The sequence below is a fragment of the Toxorhynchites rutilus genome, chromosome 2 (genome assembly GCF_029784135.1).
Source record: "Toxorhynchites rutilus septentrionalis strain SRP chromosome 2, ASM2978413v1, whole genome shotgun sequence".
Taxonomy (NCBI): Eukaryota; Metazoa; Arthropoda; class Insecta; order Diptera; family Culicidae; genus Toxorhynchites; species Toxorhynchites rutilus.
Genome location: NC_073745.1, coordinates 273639761 through 273662736, shown reverse-complemented (window position 1 = coordinate 273662736; position 22976 = coordinate 273639761). Strand labels below are relative to the sequence as shown.

At 38.2% G+C, this 22976-nt stretch overlaps 1 protein-coding gene across 4 annotated transcripts in view; it reads left to right on the top strand.

The window, feature by feature from the left end:
* The window catches only part of LOC129766224 (LON peptidase N-terminal domain and RING finger protein 1), a 188516-nt gene that overhangs the window by 152119 nt on the left and 13421 nt on the right, over positions 1-22976 (top strand). For all 4 annotated transcript variants that reach the window (XM_055766737.1, XM_055766740.1, XM_055766738.1 and 1 more), the window contains exons 3-6: positions 1057-1175; positions 18879-19013; positions 19074-19715; positions 19778-20587. In XM_055766737.1, coding sequence (XP_055622712.1) covers positions 1057-1175; positions 18879-19013; positions 19074-19715; positions 19778-20587 — 1706 coding nt within the window. The remainder of the gene's footprint in view (positions 1-1056; positions 1176-18878; positions 19014-19073; positions 19716-19777; positions 20588-22976) is intronic.

The following is a 22976-nucleotide window of genomic DNA, read 5'->3' as shown; positions in this document are numbered from 1 at the left end:
GTAAAACTTTTCCCTGCAAAAGTGCCCATCTTCTAATGTATGGACGACTTGTTGGAAATTGTAAGGGCTATTCATATATTTTTTATAAGGTGCCGACGTTGAGCTTTTCATTAGGAAAGCGCTGACTGACTGACAGTTACAACATAATGAAATAAGAATATATACGGTTTGCTTTCGGATTTTTCACAAGATTTGACTACTATCTAGTCGAATTTGTGACTATTTTCTATGTATACAATAAGTATCTGTGGGAACTGGGACCAACACTGATATTGTGCAAACGCCCTTGATGCAGGCTGAATGGAAAGCACAGCAAGATAAAATCGGGGCTTAACGTGTTAAGTATTTTTAACCATTCAAGAACAATAATCGTGTATTTTGTATGATAAAATAATCGGTTTTATTTAAAATTAAATTAGTATAATTTTTTATATGAAAAAGCCATTTGTATCCACAAAAAAAAGTTAAAAAATATAAACAAACTGTCATGTTAATTGAATGGTTAAGCATAACTATTATCGACTGTAAATCGATGTATCCATTTCCGAACAGCGTCGCGTAACGACTTTATATCCCGTGATTGATGTTTTTCACATCAGATAAAGAGAGTAGTTCCGGTCGACTGGCAATTATGGCCAATTTCCTGCCGGTCGATAGCTATCATCGCACGGGAGGATCCCAGTTCCCTCCCTCGCGCACCACCACCAGCAGCACCACCTAAGTTATGCAATTTAGCTCGGGTGGCGCGCGTAAACGCTGTTTGTATACCTAATGAAATAATTAGCAGCAATTTGTGTCCCTCTCTCTCTATCTTTCTCCGTTATCCTCATTACTTCAGCAAATATACTTTGCTTCTAGCTTCATCTTTCCAGTTTTTATGTGCGAACGAAAGCACCGCTTGATCAAGGACCCGACGGGGAAGGAGGGACGCAGAGTGAAACAAAATTAACTATCATATTTCCCACCCGTCGTCGTCATCATCTTCGTTGTTGTACCTTTCGGTAGCCAGCAGTAGTAATTGCAACTTCCAATTCTCGTTCTCCCTTCCACTTTCAGCACCAAACAGCTACAAAGGCCTGCTGCTACGCTCCGAGGTCCTGTACCGGTTGCAGCACTACCAAAGCGCCCTGGCGGACGCCGACAACGCCCTGAAAAGCCGCCCAACGTCGTACAAGGTCAGTATCACACTACCCGATGGGAGCGCAAAAAATCGTAAATAGAGGGTATGGTAAAAACACGGTTTCCCGCTCGGCGGGATGTTGTATACTGTCTGCTCTTATTTGCACCCGCTTGAAGCTAAACCGTTTAAAAGTTTAGAAGTTGTGTGGTGGCGAATATAATTCACTTACTGTCGTTTATAAACTGTAAGTACCCCATCGTGCCCACACGGAATCAGATTAATGAAATTTTATGTAGGACGGATTTCGCGCCAACTCGTCTATGGGATTGGCATGCCCCTCTCAGAACTCAATTGAACTTTCTGGGCGTGAAAATCTTTCCAATTGAGCAATTTGGCATACTTAGTTTTCCGAAAATTTATCTAGACTAACATATGGAATGGATCAAATATTTTTGCCTTTTTTGTGTGCCGTTCTCTGTATACGTAACAGAAATTCAACTTCGTGATACATTTGTCATTTTGTTTAACTGCCCAATCATAAAGCTCTAGTGCTGTTTGGATTGTGTTTCCGGATCATCAATTCATCAATTTTAAAACCAATCGATGAATTTGTGCCGTATTTTGTTGATAAAGTAGACAAACTCATAGAGCATGACTTTATTTAAAAAAGGGCAGTCTGCTTTTTTGCGAAATAAAAAAAAACTTTGGCGCAAGAAGAAATAATAGTAATTTGTGATTTTTCAGAGAATTATTCATTCATAATTCAAAATGTGGCACAGGGTTATCACTAGAATAACATGCAAGCAACACCCATTTGAAATACACTACAGATAAGAAAAGGGTAAATTAGAAAACGTAAGCTTTGAAGTTATTTCAGAAGTTTTAACACACTATGCAGGCTATGCAGTTGTTTATAAAAAAAATGATAGAATTTGTCAGAAAAATAATCGATTTTACTAAAATGACTTTCATGTCCACTCCATCGGCAGCACACTACAAAAACAAAAAGAATTTCGCCAGTCTGTGTAATTTCAAAAAAGTTTACGGACTCGAAGCAGAATGGCATTTCTTTGCCACCTCCCACGGGAAAGGACCCTGTCATGCAGCAGGAGGGACTCTAAAACGAATTGCAAAGAGAGCAAGTCTTGCCCAAGATTACAGAAACACAATCCAAACAGCACTAAAGCTTTATGATTGGGCAGTCGAACGAAATGACAAATGTATCACGATGTTAAATTCCTGTTACGTCTCCAAAGGTAACATTCAATCACGCGAAAACAATATCAAGAACACAAAAATTTCATTGCTTTAATCCTGTAGATGAAAATAAAATCGCAGCTAAAAGTTTTCAAATTCAGTAGATGATCCAGAAATCTTCAAAATGTTAGATAAAAGAAAAAAATAGGAAAGATATGATGATTGTACAGGGTTTTCCATTTCGGGCTTCCGAAAGTATACAGCCCTGCGCTGACAACCGTTTGACATAGCTGTCAACCAAATCGTCATATCGTTAGTTGAATGTCTGCCATTTTACAATATGGATCGTTTTAGCATCGCACAACGTGTTAATTTTGTTAAATTATACTATAAAAATGATGAAAAACCGGCAAATGTTTTTCGAGCATTACGGACGGATTTTGGTCGTCATGGACGGCCTACAGAGCACACAATCGTGTGCGTAAATTCGAACAAACTGGGATTCGTAGCGGATATTGTGAAACCTGTGCATCATCGTAATATGCGTTTGGCTGAAAATATTGATGCTGTTGCTGCCAGTATGGAGGATGACCCGAATGTTTCGATTCCACGGCGTGCTCAGCAATTGGGCTTGTCAAACACATCATTGTGGAGAATTTTGCATTTGGACTTGCACCTACATCCATATAAAGTCCAACTGGTACAAACATTAGAGCGTGGTGACCATGGAATGCGTCGGGCATACGTCGTTTGGGTGAACGAACAACAGCAGTAAAATGCTGAATTTTCGCATCAAAGTTTCTTCAGCAATGAGGCACATTCCGAGCTCGGTGGCTATGTGAACACCCAAAATTTCCGTATATGGGGCTCGGAAAATCCACACGTGATTGTTGAGAGGCCATTGCATCCGCCAAAAGTCACTGTTTGGTGCGCATTATGGTCTGGTGGAGTCATCGGGCCGTATTTCTTTGAAAATGAGGACGGCGAGACGATAACTGTGAATGGTGAGCGCTATGGCCGCATGTTAACCGATTTTTTTTGCGACAAATTGAAGATATGGATACGGATGACATGTGGATGACACAACATGACCGAACATGGCCATCTTGCGAACGAAATTTGAGGGACGCATAATTTTGCGTTTTGGTGATGCCAATTGGCCGTCTACCGCTAGACTTTTTTTTGTGGGGTTATGCGAAAGACCGTGTCTATGCCAACTCCCCGCAAACTCGTGAACATTTGAAAGACAACATTCGTGAAGTTCTGACCGAGATACCGCCCCATATGTGCCGAAAAGTAATCGAAAATTGCCTGTTCCGGATCAAGGTGTGCGAGGAAGCCCTAAGTGGACATTTGAATGATGTTGTATTTCACACATAATTGCATAAACCAATCTTTAATTTGAAATAAAAGTTTCATCGAAATTCGAATTCTAAGTGTGTTTTTTATTCAGTTTACTTTCGGAATTTTAAGTTGAAAAACCCTGTATTTCTTAGAATAAAAGTTAACATGTACATGGTATAGAATCGGATGAATAAAAATGAATTTAATGTCAAGTAAAGAAGTAAAAAAAAACTTTTTAAGTCTTATCGTTGCCCCAGATTAATGAAGGAAGGGATGTGATAACTAATAACTGTTAATTGCCTAACTATTCTCTAGCTTTTAGTACATTAAACCGTTTAACTTAAAAAACTGTTTTTTTACTTTTTTATGTTCTAGTTATTAGTACATTATCTGTATAATTACAATAAAACCATTCAACTTTTTTTTAATTTTTATTTCTTACCTGATTTTCTTCGGAATATTTTGATGATGTACTGTATCCTATTAGTCAAATCATTTCATTCGATACAGATATTGAGGGGACAACAAAAAAAAACATACACCTTTTTGCATTTATGTTGTTCATAATGTAGTGTGTTCTCCAAGTCAAGCAATTCAGCCATTTTTTTAGCGGCGACCAAATTGAATTTCTAATTTTTATTAATGTGGGACAACCCTACAAACACTCAAACATACAAACAAACAGGTCAAATTGAATGAAACCGTCTATTTTGTTACAGCGGCTATCTTGGATTTGAATTTTTCATAAATAGCTGTGATCTACTGGTCAAGCCCCTTCACTTGCCACCCATTTTGATGGGGTTTGTTTTGAGAAAATATGTAATTCGCCATTTTGTGGTGGCGGCCATTTTGGATGTTGGATCCTCACGAATAACTGTGTTCTACTAGTCAAGTCCTCTCATTTGATACCCATATTGATTGGATTTTGGATTTTGGATTTTGGTTTGTATTTCTCACTCATGTATAACTGTGTTCTACTAGTCAAGTCCTTTCATTTGATACCCATATTGATGGGGTTAAGAGAAAATATGTAATCCGCCGTTTTGTGGTGGCGGCCATTTTGGATATACATTTTTCATAAATAACTGTGTTCTACTAGTCAATCCCTTTCATTTGATACCCATTATGATGGGGTTTGCGTTTGAGAAAATATGTAATCCGCCATTTTGTAGTGGCGGCCGTTTTGGATTTGCATTCCTCAGGAATATCTGTGTTCTACTAGTCAAGCCCTTTCATTTGATTTCCATATTGATGGGGTTTGGGAAAAACCCATATTGATTGGGTTTTGAGAAAATATGTAATCCGCCATTTTGTAGCGGCCGCCATCTTGGATTTTTAAAATCAGTTTTAAAATGACTGCAGAGATAAATGTATGTTCCAAATTTTCAGATCAATCGGTCAACAGGAAGGGGTTCAAATTTCTATTAATGTGGTAAAGCCCTACAGACAAACATGTTACAAACATACAAATTACAGGGCAAGCTAAATAAAACCGTTTAAAGATGTCATAAGTTTTATTACATTTGATTTTGAATAAAGACCTGTAAAACACTCATTAAATATTTTTATTATTATTATTATTTTTTTTTTTCTTTATTTTGGGTTGGCTTTCTGCACTGAAAAAAGAAATAAACTTAATTTCACTAAAACATTGAAAAAAGTTTTTGTTGGAAAAACTTTTTTGCCTTAAATATGCACAAGCTGCAATGTATGGAAGAGCTGTAGGGCACATATTTATCTACCATTTCATCGAAATCTGAGATGACAATTTTGAGAAAATCGACATTTAGTTTTAATTTATTTTTTTTTCAGTGTAGGATTTCAAAAAATATTTTTGCAGCGTTTTTTTTCGGAAAATTCAATTATTTTCCAAAAAACTTTTCCATAGATCACTTTCTTGTAGGACTTACTATTTTCGAGTGAAAAAAAATTATAAAAAAATGGTCAAAAATGTTTAGCCCTTTCCATATGTTAGTCTAGATAAACTTTCGGAAAACTAAGTATGCCAAGTTGCTTAATTAGGTAGAGTCTTCACGCCCAGAAAGTTTCATTAAGTTCTGAGAGGGTTATGCCAACATCTAGTCGAGTTGGCGCGAAATCCGTCGTAGAGATATTTTTAGCAAGTAAATTATCTCATTGTATTTTTTGTTACCAAATGGAGAAGCGTGGTGCTCGATGAATTTTAAATTATCAGTATGGTTTTTTTTTCGATAAAAATGGTTTGTCACTGAAATAGCAGTATTCTTTTATATATACTAAAATGTTGACAACCGATTCCGCCGCCTCATAAAAAACCTCAGAAATTGCATCACGAACCCGTTTCTTTCAAGTGGTTTTGTATATAGAACAGACGGCCTTTGTCAAGTGGAGATATGTAAGCTAACTCATTTTTTCCCCTGTAATGCGGAAGATAGTCGCAGTTAATTACACCTCTAGCCGGCAGCGTGCAATTCACACCCCGACAGACCGTTTTCTTGCCCTGAGCTTTTCTACCAACAGTCCGTGTAGTGCAAGGTATTACGATGCATTTATTGTCCCCGAGCTGTGTTCACACCTTCACCTTCGCCGACAAATTATAATTATACACGAACACACACACCTCTACTTAAGTTTACCGTTATTAAGTCTGGCAGCAGATTGCTGCCGAGACATTTATGCACCCACTAATCTGTTAACTCACAATGGTCGCAATTGTGAAACAAGTGGTGCATTGATGCAGGTGCGTCGCGTCGTTATTGAAGTTGTTGATAGGATTTATTTTCGAGGTGTTTTCGAACGATCCATTAGCAAAGGTTGAGCATTTCCCCTTCGAATCAGTATATTATATCTACAATAATTCTTCGCAACCTTCTGTATGTGAAATTTAATATCGCTTATTCTCTGATTTACTCACCCCGCCCACCACCAGGCATTATTAAGTGGAATCGTGCAGGCAATAAAACCAAGCTCCTGGCCCAAACGATCAATCACCCAACCAACACTCGTCGGCAGCTCGTTTGTCCAAAATCTAGCGAACACAGTGCTCCGAGAATGGCTCTTCATTCATCAACCAATTAGACAGGTATTCAATGGATGAATCTCCAACAGGGGTTCGGACCATTTCCATTCAGTCCCGATGATGGCCGGCCACTAGAATACACATGTGCTGAAGCTGTACTCTTCCCTTCTTTTCCCAGAATGTGCTTCCTGTCCGGTCCAAGGACCAGTGCTGGAAATCATAAATCTCACTGCCGAGGCCGGTGGTTTTAATGTTTTTTGGAGGCGGGTGTTCACATCCCGAATTTCGGTCAGCTCATAGAGCTCTGTTGGCGATGTTCCGGTGTGATGTTCACCGGTTCTGACGTGTTGTGGTGTATGATACAGGGAAAACAGATTGTTTCCCATTTGCGGTGGTATTGAGCAACGTTCGTTCGGTGTTATTCGACGATGGATGTATCAAGGATGCTGACACACAAACTGCTCAGGGCGCTCTTCAGCACACTTCAAAGAGCTAATACGATGTGATTACAAGTTATCGTGAATGATTCAAAATCAGTTTTGAGCAGTCACCACCGTGCGCAATTCAATTCGTTCCATTTTTTGCATGAAAAACGCATTTATTCGAATAATGAAATAAATAACACTTTATTCAAGGTATTGGATTCCGGATTCCGTTGCGAAGGAAGCGTTCATTTTTGGAAGCGCCCTGCATCGGTGGAACCAATTCGAACCGTTCGCTATTCTCCAAATTGTTTAAACTCGAACAGCCGCATGAGGTCGGGTGTTGTCGATTCGTCCGGACGTTTTTCGGCAATGGCTCGCTTGAAAACGATCAATTGTTGCCTGTAGAAGACTATATTGTTCTTTTGGCCAGGTTTCAGCAGCTCATAGTGAATCACACCCTGTTGATCCCACCAGATACAGAGCATTACTTTGACTCCTCGAATATTCGACTTTGGCGTTGATGTTCCGGCTTGGCCGGGCATTTATTTATACGTGTTTTTTTTTATTGAAGTTTATGACTAATAACTGCATAAAACTATGAAGATTCACCAGGAACAATATTATTTATAACCATAATACCAACAACCAAAATATAAAGATGGAAATTAGAAGTAAAAAAGGACTAAAATGATTATCAACAAAAAAATCGAACTTATGCCAATCAGTTCTCAAAAATAATACAGAGCCATAGATTGCTTTATCCTGAGTTACGATGGCCTTAAAATTGCCCTTCATGTCGATTATACCCATTTTGGAGAATGTAACTTTCACTCCGCTTTTCAAAGGAAAATAAAAGTAAGCAGCAAAGGAATACTAAACGAGAGGAAATTTCCCAAAATAATACTAAACTTCATTTCAATTTCAGATGTCTAGAAGTTTTATTATGATATGATGAAAACATGTGGCAAAGATATTTCATTTAGAACATGCATTCCCAAAATTAGGAAACAGCGACATCCCAAGAACCATTGAAAACTTGAGGTTTTAAAAGTTTCGCTCGGAATTAGGTATTGATGGACAAAACAGGACAGGATATTTTGAAGAACTGATCTGTGATGATCCTATCAGCAAAGTAAACCCATTACCCAACCCAATATTGCACGCTCACGTTTATATACAAAATGACTAATAATATGACGCCGAATTACCTACGAAATACTATAATGTATGGAAGAGACATGCATCGATATAATACAAGACAAGCAAGCGACCTCAGAACCATGAACTTCCGAATGTCGTGTACCCAAAATTAATTTTTTTTATAAGGGATATCGACTGTATAATACCTTACCCAATGAGGCAAAGACAGCAACAAGCCTTCGAATGTTTCGTAGTATTTGTAAAGAGTTTTTGAAGCATGATTTTGATTTTTGACCTGGTGTGTAATCAATGTTAGTATGTAAGATGACGAAGCTATGACGGATTAATTTTTTTTTTGTGCTTTTTTTTATTATTAGACTATGATGATGGTGGTATTTTATTTGTTTGTACTCGTTTTTAATTTATTTTTTTTATACATTTCGAGTAGTCTACAACAGTTTGAGCATCGTGCACGTGAAACGGCATAGAGAAGCTTAAAATTGAGCATTGGCTAAAAATAATGGTTCTGTTTTCAAGAAAATCATATCATTCTAAGGGATTGAAAGTGGAAATTGCGAACAAGCTAGGGATAGCTCAATCGGAATTCTTGTAAATTTATCTTTTTAACAGATGATTGAGGAAATCTTTCTGTGTTGAGGCAGATCTCATTGCAGATTCAGATTGTAGCGATTATACCCCAGTTTGAATGAAGGGTCTGAAGTTTCGGCTGGAATTAGGCTTAGGTTTGCTCAGCTGTCTGGTCTCAAAAACGATTAACAGATCGTTGTCGGGTATCCAGTAAGGCGGGATTTCCTTGTGAATTCAAAGCTGGTATGGATATAGGTATTAGGTTCAACTCCTGATCGGTCAAGGGTCTTCCCGGATTGGATATTCTCTTGACATGCCTTGGAATATCTAGCGTTCATATAATGCCTTTACTTGCTCTTTCGAATGACAATCTATGTCTATGATCTTAACTAATATACTGGTTTTGTTTGTATTATAAAAGAAATCCATATAAATAGTTATCAAAGAAAATTCGTCCAGCTCAAATCGTTGTAGGAAAATAAAGTGGGACCGTCATCATTATTATATAATGGATAGAGTACTGTTTTAGGTGTAGGTGCATGTGTGTTTGTTTTTTTATCTTTAGACTATGATGATGATGGTATGTTGTTTTAATTATTTTTTTTTATTTTTAATAATTTTAGTTATTAGATTAGTTTAAAAATAATTGTGAAGTCTACAAGAGTTTGAGCATCGCGCGCGTGAACTGGCATAGTAAAATTTGAAATTGAACATTGGCAAAAGTGATTTTTTTTCTTCGTTTTTGTTTTGTTTAATAAGATCGATCCATTCCAAGGGATTGAAAGTGGAAACTGAAAAGAAGCTAGGGATAGCCTAACCGGAGTACTTGTAAATTTATCCTTTTGACAGATGATTGACGAGATCATTCTGTGTTGTGGCAGATCTCAATGCAGATTCAGATTGACGCGATTATACCCCAGCTTGATCGAAGGGCCTGAAGTATCGGCTGGAATTAGGCTTAGGTTTGGTCAGCTGTCTGGTCTCGAAAACGATTAACAGATCGTTGTCGGGTATCCAGTAAAGCGGGATTTCCTTTTTAAATTCAAGACTGGTACTGACATAGGTATTAGGTTCAATTCCTGAACGGTCAAGGGTCTTCCCGGGTTGAAAATTCTCTTGACATGCCTTGGGAAAGTTACTGGGTCTGAAGTGTCGGCTAGAATTAGGCTTGGGGTTGCTCAGCTGTCTGGACTCGAAAGCGATCGCATGAGTAGATCGTTCTCGGGAATCAAGTAAAGCGGGAAATTCCTTGTAAATTCATGGCTAATGCTGATATAGGCATTGGGTTCGATTCCCGATCGGTCAAGTGTCTTCCCGGATTGGAAATTCTCTTGACATGCCATGGAATATTTAGCGTTCAGATAATGCCCTTACTTGTTCTTTTGATAAACAATATATGCCAGTGGTACAACCGGACCGTTTTTTGTTTTTAACTTACTTACTGGTTGATTTGATATTACAAAGAAACTTCTCCATATAATTATCCACAAGATAACTCGTCCAGCTCAAACCTATGTAGGGGAAAGAGGTGGGACCATCATCATTTTAAAAAAATTACTTTGAACCGCATTCTGTTCGTTTTTTCGTTCAGTAAAGTTCTACATTCTGTTAAATATTAGGTTGGAGAAAAAGTTATCCAATATTTTCTTGTTGGCTGGCTTTGGTGATTGATATCGTAATATCGATAATAGAATTTTTTTTTAGGTTCGTTGTAAAGGTGACGCTAAAAAATATTTTGTTTGTTCCATTCAGTTGTGAGTTACAGGGTGTTCGCAATGGAAGCAATGGAAAAAGAAAATTCGGTACATTTCACACTTTTTGTTTTTTAAATGCGACAATGCTAGGCCGTTGAAATTGTGGATGGTGTTTATGGTGCCGATACTGCATCAGTAAAAATAGGTGCAATTGAATTTATTTTCAAATTTTTTTTATTTTTCAATTTTTTTTTTATTTAAAAAAAATGCTTTGACATTGTAAACCGAGCTCTTTTGCAACCAGTCGTGTTGTTTTAAAGTCTCGCAAGGATGGTTTTTAACAATGATATATACGATTTGACAATGAGCACTAAATCTCTGGAAATGGAGTAATATCACGCGGAAATGGTCGATTCAGAGTTAGTTTTTTTCAAAACACTAACTTTAGTTTTTTTCCGTTTTTTATCTGAACTTTAAAAGAGGTTGTTGTACACATTTTATATAAAAAATATTCTTAACATTTCGCAAATTTCGTAATTTCGTGTCATAAATTTGTCTGTTTTTTGTGAGTTTCCGATATTTGGTCGAAAATATAAAATTAAAACTTCCATTTTTCACAAGACCTACACTACACAGCTATACACCATATAATGAGAAATTGGGTCAGTATTTTCAGCTGAAATGTATTTAAAGAATAAAGAATGGTGTTTTGTGGGGGAAACGATTTAATTTTTTAAATTTAACTCGGTATAAATTTCTCGAGCAGAGTGTTCTCGAAAAAAACAAAATTTCATCAAGACCGCATTTTCATCAGACAAGTAGTTTTCAAATAATGATTTATTATAAAATCAGCAGTTGGAGGATTCTGCGGTGGATTGCTCTGAGAAAATGATTTTTTTTGCAAAGTACTTCTATAGAGTATCTACAATGGTGGCATTCAACCGCCTCAAAATGACAATGCTTCGATGAATCAAAATAAATAAAGATTTATTTTAATTTTAAAAATCGGAGCCATAAAGATTTTTGAAAACGCTGAAGCATAAATAAGTGTTCAAAAAGTTTAAAAATAACTTTGATATTTTTTATATCTTTTGAAAGCAACCCCATGGTAATATTGTGGCATCAAATAATATTTTTTATATCTTTTGAAAGCAACCCCAAGCATTGTAATATTGTGGCATCAAATAATAGCTCAGTTTATTAGCTTCCACTGACCATCAATTTCATTCAGATTTGTATAACTTGATTCGCCAATAAATTCGCAAGTATGCTTTTAATCTGTTATCAGTTTCATGAAAAAAAAACAATAAAATACAAAAATAAGTGAACTTTGCTAAAGTATTACTTTGATAAAAAATCACACATTGTTATGCAGGGCAATCATTCGATTGGGCTTCCTACGAGAAAATAACAGCCGGGAAATTGAGTGTTCGAAAAATCGAACGTAGGCCATAACGGACATTTGTTTTCCTGCTGAATCAACACTGAGCCTACACATCTAACCTTCGAAGCACATTCTGGTTTGTTTACTATGGAAGACGGAAGATTTTTTTCATTTATTTTTGCATCTTCAATTGTAAATGTTTCTAAGTATCAATTAATTGGACAAATATTTTCGAAAAGATACATTATTGTCCGTAATAACTTTAGGTGAGGGCGGTCCGTACAATTTCGTGTGTGGAGGAACTGAAGGAAATCATCAGCACGTGGAACGATAATTCTAATGAGATTGCTGGTGTGAATATTCGTTTGTTTCAACTGAAAATAAAATAAGTTAAAAAAACTTTTTAAGTTAAACGGTTTAATTGTGAATAAACATAATAATGTACTAAAAGCTAGAAAATAATTAGGCAAGTAGCAGTTAGCAGTTATCATACCTCTCCTTCATTAGTCTAGGGCATTGATAAGAATAAAATAAATCGTAGGACATATGATGAAGTCGCTAATTGCGAATAATAGAAATCCAACGTGCCCCATGACTTTTTTTAAACCGTTTAACTTAAAAAGTTTTTTGTACTTATTTTATTTTCTAGTATTCAGTACATTATCTGTTTCATTAGAATAATTCTCTACAATGAAACCATTGTACTGTATTCTATCAGTCAAAAATTTCATTTCATACCGATATTGAGTGAATTGCAGAAAATACATAGTGTGTTCTCCAAGTCAAGTTCGTTCGATTGATACACATATCTCAATCAACCTTATTTTGAGATGATATGAAATCAGCTTTTTGTAGCGGTGGCCAAATTGGATTTTTCAAGATAAGCAGTTTTAAAATGACAGCAGAGATAAAGGTATTTTATAAATTCGGTCAGTTCCTATTGGTCAAATTTCTATTAATGTAGGGCAACCCTAAAGACATACAAACATACATACGGACAGTTAAAGCTAAATAAAACCGTTTAATAAAGTATTTTGCTATTTTGTGATTAGACCATCTTGAGGTTGGAGTTTTCAAGTTATGTGATCCACTATTCAAGCCGTTTTATTTGATACACATATTAATCGGGTTTTGAGAAAATATGCAGCCCGCCATTTGATAGTGGCAGTCATCATAGATTTACATTGTTCATAAATAACTGTGTTCTGCTAGTCCAGCCCTTTCATTTGATACCCATATAAATGGGGTTTTGACATAATATGCAGTTCGCCATTTGGTAGGATTTTAATGGGTTTGCATTTTTCATAAATAACCGTGTTCTACTAGTCAAACCCTTTCATTTGATACCCATAATAATAGGGTTTTAAAAAATATGTAGTCCGCCATTTTGTAGTGGCAGCCATCTTGGATTTGTATTTTTCATGAATAACGGTGTTCTGCTAGTCAAGCCCTCTTATTTGATACCCATATGTCCGGGGTTTTGACATAATATATAGTCCGACATTTTGTAGTGGCAGCCATCTTGGATTTGCATTTTTCATAAATAACCGTGTTCTACTAGTCAAGCCCTTTCATTTGATACCCATATTAATAAGGTTTTGAAAAAATATGTAGTCTGCCATTTTGTAGTGGCAGTCATCTTGGATTTGCATTTTTCTTAAATAACCGTATTCCACTAGTCAAGCCCTTTCATTTGATACCCATTTTGATGGGGTTTTGGAAAACCCATATTGATGAGGTTTTGATAAAATATGTGATCCACCATTTTGTAGCGGCCGCCATCTTTGATTTTCAAGATCATGAAATACGCAGTTTTATAATGACTACAGAGATGAAGGTGTGTTCCAAATTTCAGATCAATCGGTCAACGGGAAGAGGGTCAAATTTCTGTTAATGTGGGTCAGCACTACAGACAAACATACAAACATACAAACATACAAACATACAAACATACAAACATACAAACATACAAACATACAAACATACAAACATACAAACATACAAACATACAAACATACAAACATACAAACATACAAACATACAAACATACAAACATACAAACATACAAACATACAAACATACAAACATACAAACATACAAACATACAAACATACAAACATACAAACATACAAACATACAAACATACAAACATACAAACATACAAACATACAAACATACAAACATACAAACATACAAACATACAAACATACAAACATACAAACATACAAACATACAAACATACAAACATACAAACATACAAACATACAAACATACAAACATACAAACATACAAACATACAAACATACAAACATACAAACATACAAACATACAAACATACAAACATACAAACATACAAACATACAAACATACAAACATACAAACATACAAACATACAAACATACAAACATACAAACATACAAACATACAAACATACAAACATACAAACATACAAACATACAAACATACAAACATACAAACATACAAACATACAAACATACAAACATACAAACATACAAACATACAAACATACAAACATACAAACATACAAACATACAAACATACAAACATACAAACATACAAACATACAAACATACAAACATACAAACATACAAACATACAAACATACAAACATACAAACATACAAACATACAAACATACAAACATACAAACATACAAACATACAAACATACAAACATACAAACATACAAACATACAAACATACAAACATATTACAGGGCAAGCCAAATAAAACCGTTTAAAAAAGGCTGCCGATAATAAGTCAAAACTACATGAAATAAGAAAGGTCACATCTCACCATAGGTGGATTAATTCAGGTTTATACTCAGGGACTTTCATTCATCTGATCGATTCAGACTTAGTTGTAAGTTGATTCAGAGTCAGTGTTCGTCCCGGAATATAAATTTAATGCATTTTAACGCCATATATTAGGCTGTCAAAAAAGTCCTGCGGTATTTCCGCGAGGTGTCGTTGTAAGCGCGTAGTTCTAGTTGTATTCATTGTATCGAGTCATACTATAGCTTGTTGGAAAGGTATTTTTGCGCGCTATAATATAGTCCTTGACAGTGTTTTGTTTGGTTAAGTCGTTCGTGAGTTATAGTGTCGCAAATACGGAGCAAAATAAAGAGTAAATCTGACATATTTTACAGTACTACTATGACAAAGGTAAAAATGCATCTCAAGCTGCCAATAAAATTTGTGCAGTTTATGGACCCGATACAGTTTCCATTTCCACCGCACAACGATGGTTTCAACGTTTTCGTTCTGGTGTAGAGGTCGTCGAAGATGCGCCACGCTCCGGAAGGCCTGTCGTCGAAAATTGCGACAAGATCGCTGAATTTGCCGAGAAAGACCGGCATAGTAGCAGCCGTAGCATCGGCCAAGAGCTGGGGATAAGTCATCAAACCGTTATTAACCATTTGAAGAAGCTTGGATTCACAAAGAAGCTCGATGTATGGGTGCCACACACGTTGACGCAAAAAAACATCTTTGACCGTATCGACGCATGTGAATCGCTGCTGAATCGCAACAAAATCGACCCGTTTCTGAAGCGGATGGTGACTGGCGATGAAAAGTGGGTCACTTACGACAACGTGAAGCGCAAACGGTCGTGGTAGAAGCCCGCTGAAGCGGCTCAGACGGTGGCCAAGCCTCATTAACTGCCAGGAAGGTTCTGCTGTGTGTTTGGTGGGATTGTCAAGGAATAATCTATTATGAGCTGCTTCCCTATGGCCAAACGCTCAATTCGGACCTGTACTGCCAACAACTGGACCGTTTGAAGGTAGCACTCATGAAGAAGAGGCCATCTTTGATAAACAGAGGCCGCATTGTCTTCCATCAGGACAACGCCAGGCCACACACTTCTTTGGTGACGCGCCAGAAGCTCCGGGAGCCCGGATGGGAGGTTCTTTTGCATCCGCCGTATAGTCCGGACCTTGCACCAAGTGACTACCACCTGTTTTTGTCCATGGCGAACGAGCTAGGTAGTCAGAAGTGAAAATTGGCTATCCGAGTTTTTTGCCAATAAGGAAGCGAGCTTCTATAACAGGGGTATTATGAAGTTGGCATCTCGTTGGGAACAAGTCATCGAACAAAACACGGCGCATATTTGACTTAAAACAGATGATTGTAACTAATTTTATGAACAAATGAAAATTTAAAAAAAAATACCGCAGGACTTTTTTGACAGCCTAATATTTGCTATATGGCGCATCTTTTAGTTCGCAGTGCGTTTGTAAGGGAAATGATGGTGGTTTGTCCAATTTTTTGGATGTTTCAGTTTAGCGCACCTGTGTCAAATCAAGTATTCTTGATTTACATTATTCAAAAAATAGTGGTTTCTAAAACCGGACAAACTATGATCATAATTTCGCCTTGAAAAAAAAATCGTTAAAAAACATAAATATAGATAATTTGAACGCCTTATTATTAGCAACCAGAGACTTGGGACTTTATATGTGTTTCATTTTCATTAAGAAAAAATCGATTTGCATTTACTAGTGAAAACAACCTAAATCGGACAAACCAACATCATTTACCCTACTTACAAAAAAGTGTGGGTTCCGGACAATGTTCGAACACTCATTTCCCGGAAAATGGAAGATGGGAAAAAATAATTCTTAAACATTGGAATTTCTTTAGCGTCAATAATCAAAATTACATCAATTCACAATGGTCCAGAAGATGCATTTAAGTAGAAATTAGCATTTAGAGCTCGACAGTTATTCTCAAGACCAGACAAAAACACATGATTTCAATTTTAATTTACTCAAATACAAAAAATAACATATCTTTGAAAATCACATATTATATGGAGTGAAATTCGTTCAAATTCCATCAACAAACATTTTTTATGTTTGCCCCAGAAAAAAATGGCAAGCAATTGAAGAGAGCGTATTTTTTGGGAAGAAATATCAATAACTTTGAGTGAAGTTGAGATATTGGCAAGTTCTGCATCGCAAAATTTTTGTATCAGTATGTTCTAAAAGTCTTTCGAAGACAGTTTGTATGTAGAATCTGAAATATAAAAGTTAGAGCAGAATTTGAAATATAAAAGTTAGAGCAAAAAAAACAGTTTTTTTAATGGTGACCCCAACGCAACTTAGGAAAAAGGAGCTATATCGGTTATTTCAAGAGATAGAAAAAAAACAGGAACTGGGTTATATCTGTGGTATAACCGCAAGGGTGACGTAGGACTATCGTTGATTTAGTGATCATTTGTTTTTAGTTGCATCTGAATCAATTCTGAATGAATGAATGAATGAATATTTGGGGGACTTTGGAGGAAAACGAGAGCGTTACATTGGAGGCACAAGGTTTTATGCATATTATATTGGATACGAAAATGTTCTACTGATGGGGAAGAATAATCTTCAGAAACGTTCCTGTTAATTGCACTTGATTGAAAAATCACAAAACGAAATGCAATTGATCGCAGTATTATATGAATAGAAAACATTAAAATAAACTCTTTCGCTTGAATGTAATTTACAATGGCAGATTATTTTTCAGAAATGATCACTTCTTTCCGGATTCTTCTCGATAACCAGCGAACGAAAAGAGTTGCGCGCGTGTATGTGTGTGTGGCAGTTGCTCCGATGCCTCAAGCGGAACCGGTCTCGTTTCGTTTCGTTTTCGAAAATTTGATTTTACACCCCGGTATAGAAATGAAAGACGTAGTCCTACGTCAACACTTTGTTCTACAAAGATGTCTCGAATAATTGGGACTACAACATTGTCGAATTATGTTTATCTCTATAGAGATAAGAAAGTTAGATTTTTTATTTCATTGAAAATGTTGGTCACCCTATTTTTGGCAACATGAAAATGAGCTCTCTATCATATGTAACAACTTTGTCGAAGACAGTTTTTGTCTAGAGAATAACTGTCGAGCTCTAAATGCTAATTTCCACTTTAATGCATCTCCTGGACCATTGTGCAATGGCTTTTGTCAAAAAAAAATATTTTTACGGCTTGCTTGTTAATGTAGCCAAACTACAAAATAACAGCTCTCATTTTTGGCTTGCACTACTCATCCGCGTTTAGATGTAAACCCTTGGGCCATTATCAGAACCAAAATCAGAAGTAATCTAATCAAAGATTGATGGGCCCACATTCTTCCAGAAGACATCTCCCATCATACGATAATGTCGATAGATTAACCATGTCCAGAATCCCCGCCGGGTGTTCCCCCCGGGTGATTGATTGGTTTGGCAGTTTGAATGTGGCGTAAACACTTCGGAGGTCACCGGAGAATCGAGGAAAACAAAACTGCCCCACCACAGATGACGTGTCGCGTGGTATAGATTTTCCATACATAACACCTCCGTCATCCTTGGTATCCTGCTCGATTTCCAGGCTCCCCCTGGGGATTGTTATTTTGCGTGTGTGGAAAAAACCTTCTTAAATCACCGCCTTTCGTTCGTTCGTCGGAGTAGCATTATATCACGATTTTTAGCCAAGAACGAAAATAACGCACGTATCGACCGTGTCACGTTCACGGTTTCCTTCGGGAGGAGGGGGAGGATGGCACAGTTACGAAACATGTTACGTTCGCCGTGTGGGGGTGTGCTTTACATGGCATAGGCAAGAGGCGATCATAGGGTTCGTACTTGAAAGGAAGATTTTTTTTACGGTGTTCTTCGAACACTTTATGGGATAACTTTTTTTTTGGCGCATGGCTGGAGCTAATCTGAAACGATGGATCTACCATCCCACATTTACATAATGCGTTTTGCATATGTACATATTGTAAACGGCTTTGATTGGATTAAAGATAAAAGCTGAGGTGTTGTGACTGCGGATCACGTGTTCGGTGGAACATCGCTCTCATGCATTGGAGCCATTTTTCTGATTCAATCATTCCTATCTCCAATCATGTTTACGATGCGTGTTACAGCTTGTAGCGAATTCACATGAATTTATTTCACCACTACATTCGAAAGAATAATATTTGTATCTTCCTTTCCAGGCACACTATTTCCGGGCCCTCTCGCTGACGGCACTTGGCAAATCGGAACAAGCCATAATCTCCCACTGCATATCGATATTCCTGGACAAACAATCGATGTGTGTGGCCAGCGGGATAAAACACGATCTTGCAAAGGTATATTAGTCTTTCCATTTGAAAACAAATCTGACCGTTCCTTTTTCACTTCGGTTTCAGGATCTTCAAAAAATACTCGCAGCGGCCCGGTCGGAGCCAAAACCTCCCCTGGCCGTGGTTGATCCGCTGTCGCTCATCTTCAGCACGCCGTACTCGCTGATGAGCACCCGCAAACGGCGCCACCATCGCATTCTGTCCGCCCACAAGCACAAAGCGAAAAAGCAGTATCTGACGCTACGGACGGGCGACTTCGACGAGGACCATTCCGACTGCGGCGACGAGGATTACTTCCGGTCCAGTTTTTTCGACGAAATGGATGACTTCTATCGGCAGACGATGAATCCGCCGCACCACCGGCGGAAATCGCTGACGGCGTTCAATCTGAACATATTCAATCCGCGGATGGACGTTCCACTGTGCGTCGAGAGCGACTCCTATCAGCTTTCGCAGAAGAACCAGCGGTTCCAGCACTCGCACAGTAGGCACGAGCAGACAACAGTCATTCCAAAGCCCAACTCGAAACTGCGATCGTTTGTTGATCGAATGGCCAAAGAGTTGGAGTTGGTGCGGTGGGCCGAAGGCAATCCGGTGCGGTTGCAGGCCGATCCGGCGAACATCGAAGCATCCGACTTCGACTGTGTTCTTTGCTGTCGTACCCTATGGCGTCCAGTGGTGACCCCGTGTGGTCACACCTACTGTTGGGTATGACTCCCTTTTTTTCCAATGATTGTTTCTGAGCTAATCAATTTCCCTCCGTCCCTCAGGTTTGCCTCGATCGCTGCATGGACTACTCCTCGTCGTGTCCGCTGTGCATGGCCCCCCTGATCGAACAGTTCCGGCAGCATATGGTGAACAACAGTAGCAATCTCGCACTGCTGGCCGCCAACAATCCTACTCTGATCTCATTGTCTAGGCGTAAGGTAACCAAATTTGTGGAGACGGCCATGCAGCGGTTCATTCCCGAACCGTACGAGAAACGAAAGCGCCAGGAGCTGGACCGCGAACCCACGGTTCCGGTATTCATCTGCACAACTGCATTTCCCTCAGTGCCATGTCCGCTGTTTGTGTACGAGCCCCGGTACCGGCTGATGGTGCGGCGGGCGATCGAGAGTGGCGAACGGCAGTTCGGAATTGCGCTGCCCCAGCAGAACGGCCGTCAGCGGTACGTTGAGTACGGAACGATGCTGGACATCCGGGACTGCGTGCAGCTGGGAGACGGATGCTCCATCCTGTCCACCGTCGGTGGACGTCGTTTCCGGGTGGTGGCCCGGCACGAAAAGGATGGCTACGATACCGCGAACGTGGAATTCATCGAGGATGACAAGATAGATGGTAGTGGGGTCGGAGCGGCTGGAGTCGACGACGAGAAGGTGCATTTAATTCGAGAGCTTCACGAAAAGGTGCTGCTCAAGGCGATCGGCTGGCATCAAAGTTTGCCGGAGAATATCAAGTGTGAGATATTCAAGAGCTTTGGCCGGATGCCGCAGTTGGAGAGCAACTGGGTGGACGTGGTGGACGGACCGGCGTGGGCGTGGTGGATCATCGCGATATTACCCCTGAGTCAGCATTTGAAGGTGAGGCACTACGTACACGTGTAAAATTTTGATTGAAAAATCGTTACTGAAATGTTCAATTCATTCGTTGTGCATTTGACATATCCTTCACGATGAAGATTCAGTTTTATATGTTTTCAAATACCGTACGACTAGCGAATAGTCTTGAAGTGGTACCCATTTCACGTTCAGCGCAAGATAAATCCCGTTAAGTTTAATAAGTCGCATCGTCGGGTAAACTTCGTGCTTTTACCATGTACTCTAAGAGGCTTTTTCATTGCGAGAACATTTTTTTCACCATTTATAGTATATGTTTGCGAACTAGGTTGGAAAGGCAACCCATTTATCGAACTTCACTCGTTAACTGCGCTGAAATTTAAAAGGCCACATACGTCGATACGGTCAATGATGTTTTTTGCGTCAACGTGTGTGGCACCCATACATCGAGCTTCTTTGTGAATCCAAGCTTCTTCAAATGGTTAATAACGGTTTGATGACTTATCCCCAGCTCTTGGCCGATGCTACGGCTGCTACTATGCCGGTCTTTCTCGGCTAATTCAGCGATTTTGTCGCAATTTTCGACGACAGGCCTTCCGGAGCGTGGCGCATCTTCGACGACCTCTACACCAGAACGAAAACGTTGAAACCATCGTTGTGCGGTGGAAATGGAAACTGTATCGGGTCCATAAACTGCACAAATTTTATTGGCAGCTTGAGATGCATTTTTGCCTTTGTCATAGTAGTACTGTAAAATATGTCGGATTTTCTCTTTATGTTGCCCCATATTTGCGACACTACAACTCACGAACGACTTAACCAAACAAAACACTGTCAAGGACTATATTATAGCGCGCAAAAATACCTTTCCAACAAGCTATAGTATGACTCGATACAATGAATACAACTAGAACTACGCGCTTACATCGACACTTCGCGGAAATACCGCAGGACTTTTTTGACAGCCTAATATATAAAAATGATTTCTGTCTGTCTGTCTGTCTGTCTGATTCTTATGGACTCGGAAACTACTGAACCGATCAACATGAAAATTGGTATGTAGGGGTTTTTGAGGCCGGGGAAGGTTTTCGTAATAGTTTGAGACTCCTCCCCCCTCTCTAAGGGGGGGGGGGGGGTCTGGCATACAAATGAAACACAAATTTCTGCATTACTCGAAAATTATTCAAGCAAATGGAACCAAATGCATGTGGAAGTTTTAGGGTGCTATAAATGTTTCTATGGTGGCTAGACACTCCTCCCGCTCTCTAAGGGTGGGCTGTCATACTCGAAAACTAATCAAGCAAATGGAGCCAAATTTGGCATGTGAAGGTTTTACGGGGCACGAAACGTTTCTATGATGAATACACTCCTCCCCTCTCTCTAAGGGGGGACTGCCATACAAACGAAACACAAACTTCTCAAAAAATCATATTTTCTGTATAAAACATTTATTCCATGTAACGGAGAAACATGTTATTTGCAAGTGGTTGAAAAATCTTGAACAAAAATTATGTCTGAAAATAATATGATATTATAATGATGAGTTTTGTTAGAAGGACTAGGAATTTTATAGTAAAAGGTAAATTCAACGGGGTCGATCAAAAGATCAATCAATGAACAGTTCAGCGATTGGACCCATGAACTTGCTCATAGTAAGAGAACGTGAATGTTTGAAGGTATTGATAACAAAAAACAAATTTTGGGCGAGACGAAGTTTACCGGGTCAGCTAGTTTAAAATATTTTAATATTTTATAATATTGAGAAAATAGAAACTAAACTACATTTTTACCTTTCAGCACACATGGCTGCAAATATATCAAAATGCATGCACCATCTTCAATAATTTTCACTAACACTTTAGAATAATCTTTGCGACTGTTTAAGTTTCGTGTCGTTTTTAAAACCAGCTACTTTTTACTAATATTATGTCTTTTTTACTATATCATAATATCATATCTCGTAATAACAGTTGTTGTGTTGTAATTACAATGTTCGATCACCAGGTTTACCCGATTACTCCATTCTGGGCAGCTTGGCGGATAACAGTATTCGAGTTGATTGGTTGGTTGTAACGAAAATCTTTGTTCGATTGACAGTGTTACATCAAATAGAAAATTCCTAGTAAATATTGTAAAAGCAATATGACGGCAATGACCAACGTAATCTTGTTACCCCGGAGGTATTCCCTTATCGGAATATAACTCAAATCCGATAACTCTTAGAACACGTTCTTTCCCTCAAACTCATTGGCTTTCTGTACAAAGTTATGATCTATTTCTCCTTCAGAGCTTTCCAAAAAATTTCAATTGTCATGTTTAGTTGTTAATATGGTTGGTTGAAATATGCGTAATATTGTTATGGGACCTTTCTTCTCCTCCCAGAGGATTTATATTACATTTCTTGTACTCTTAA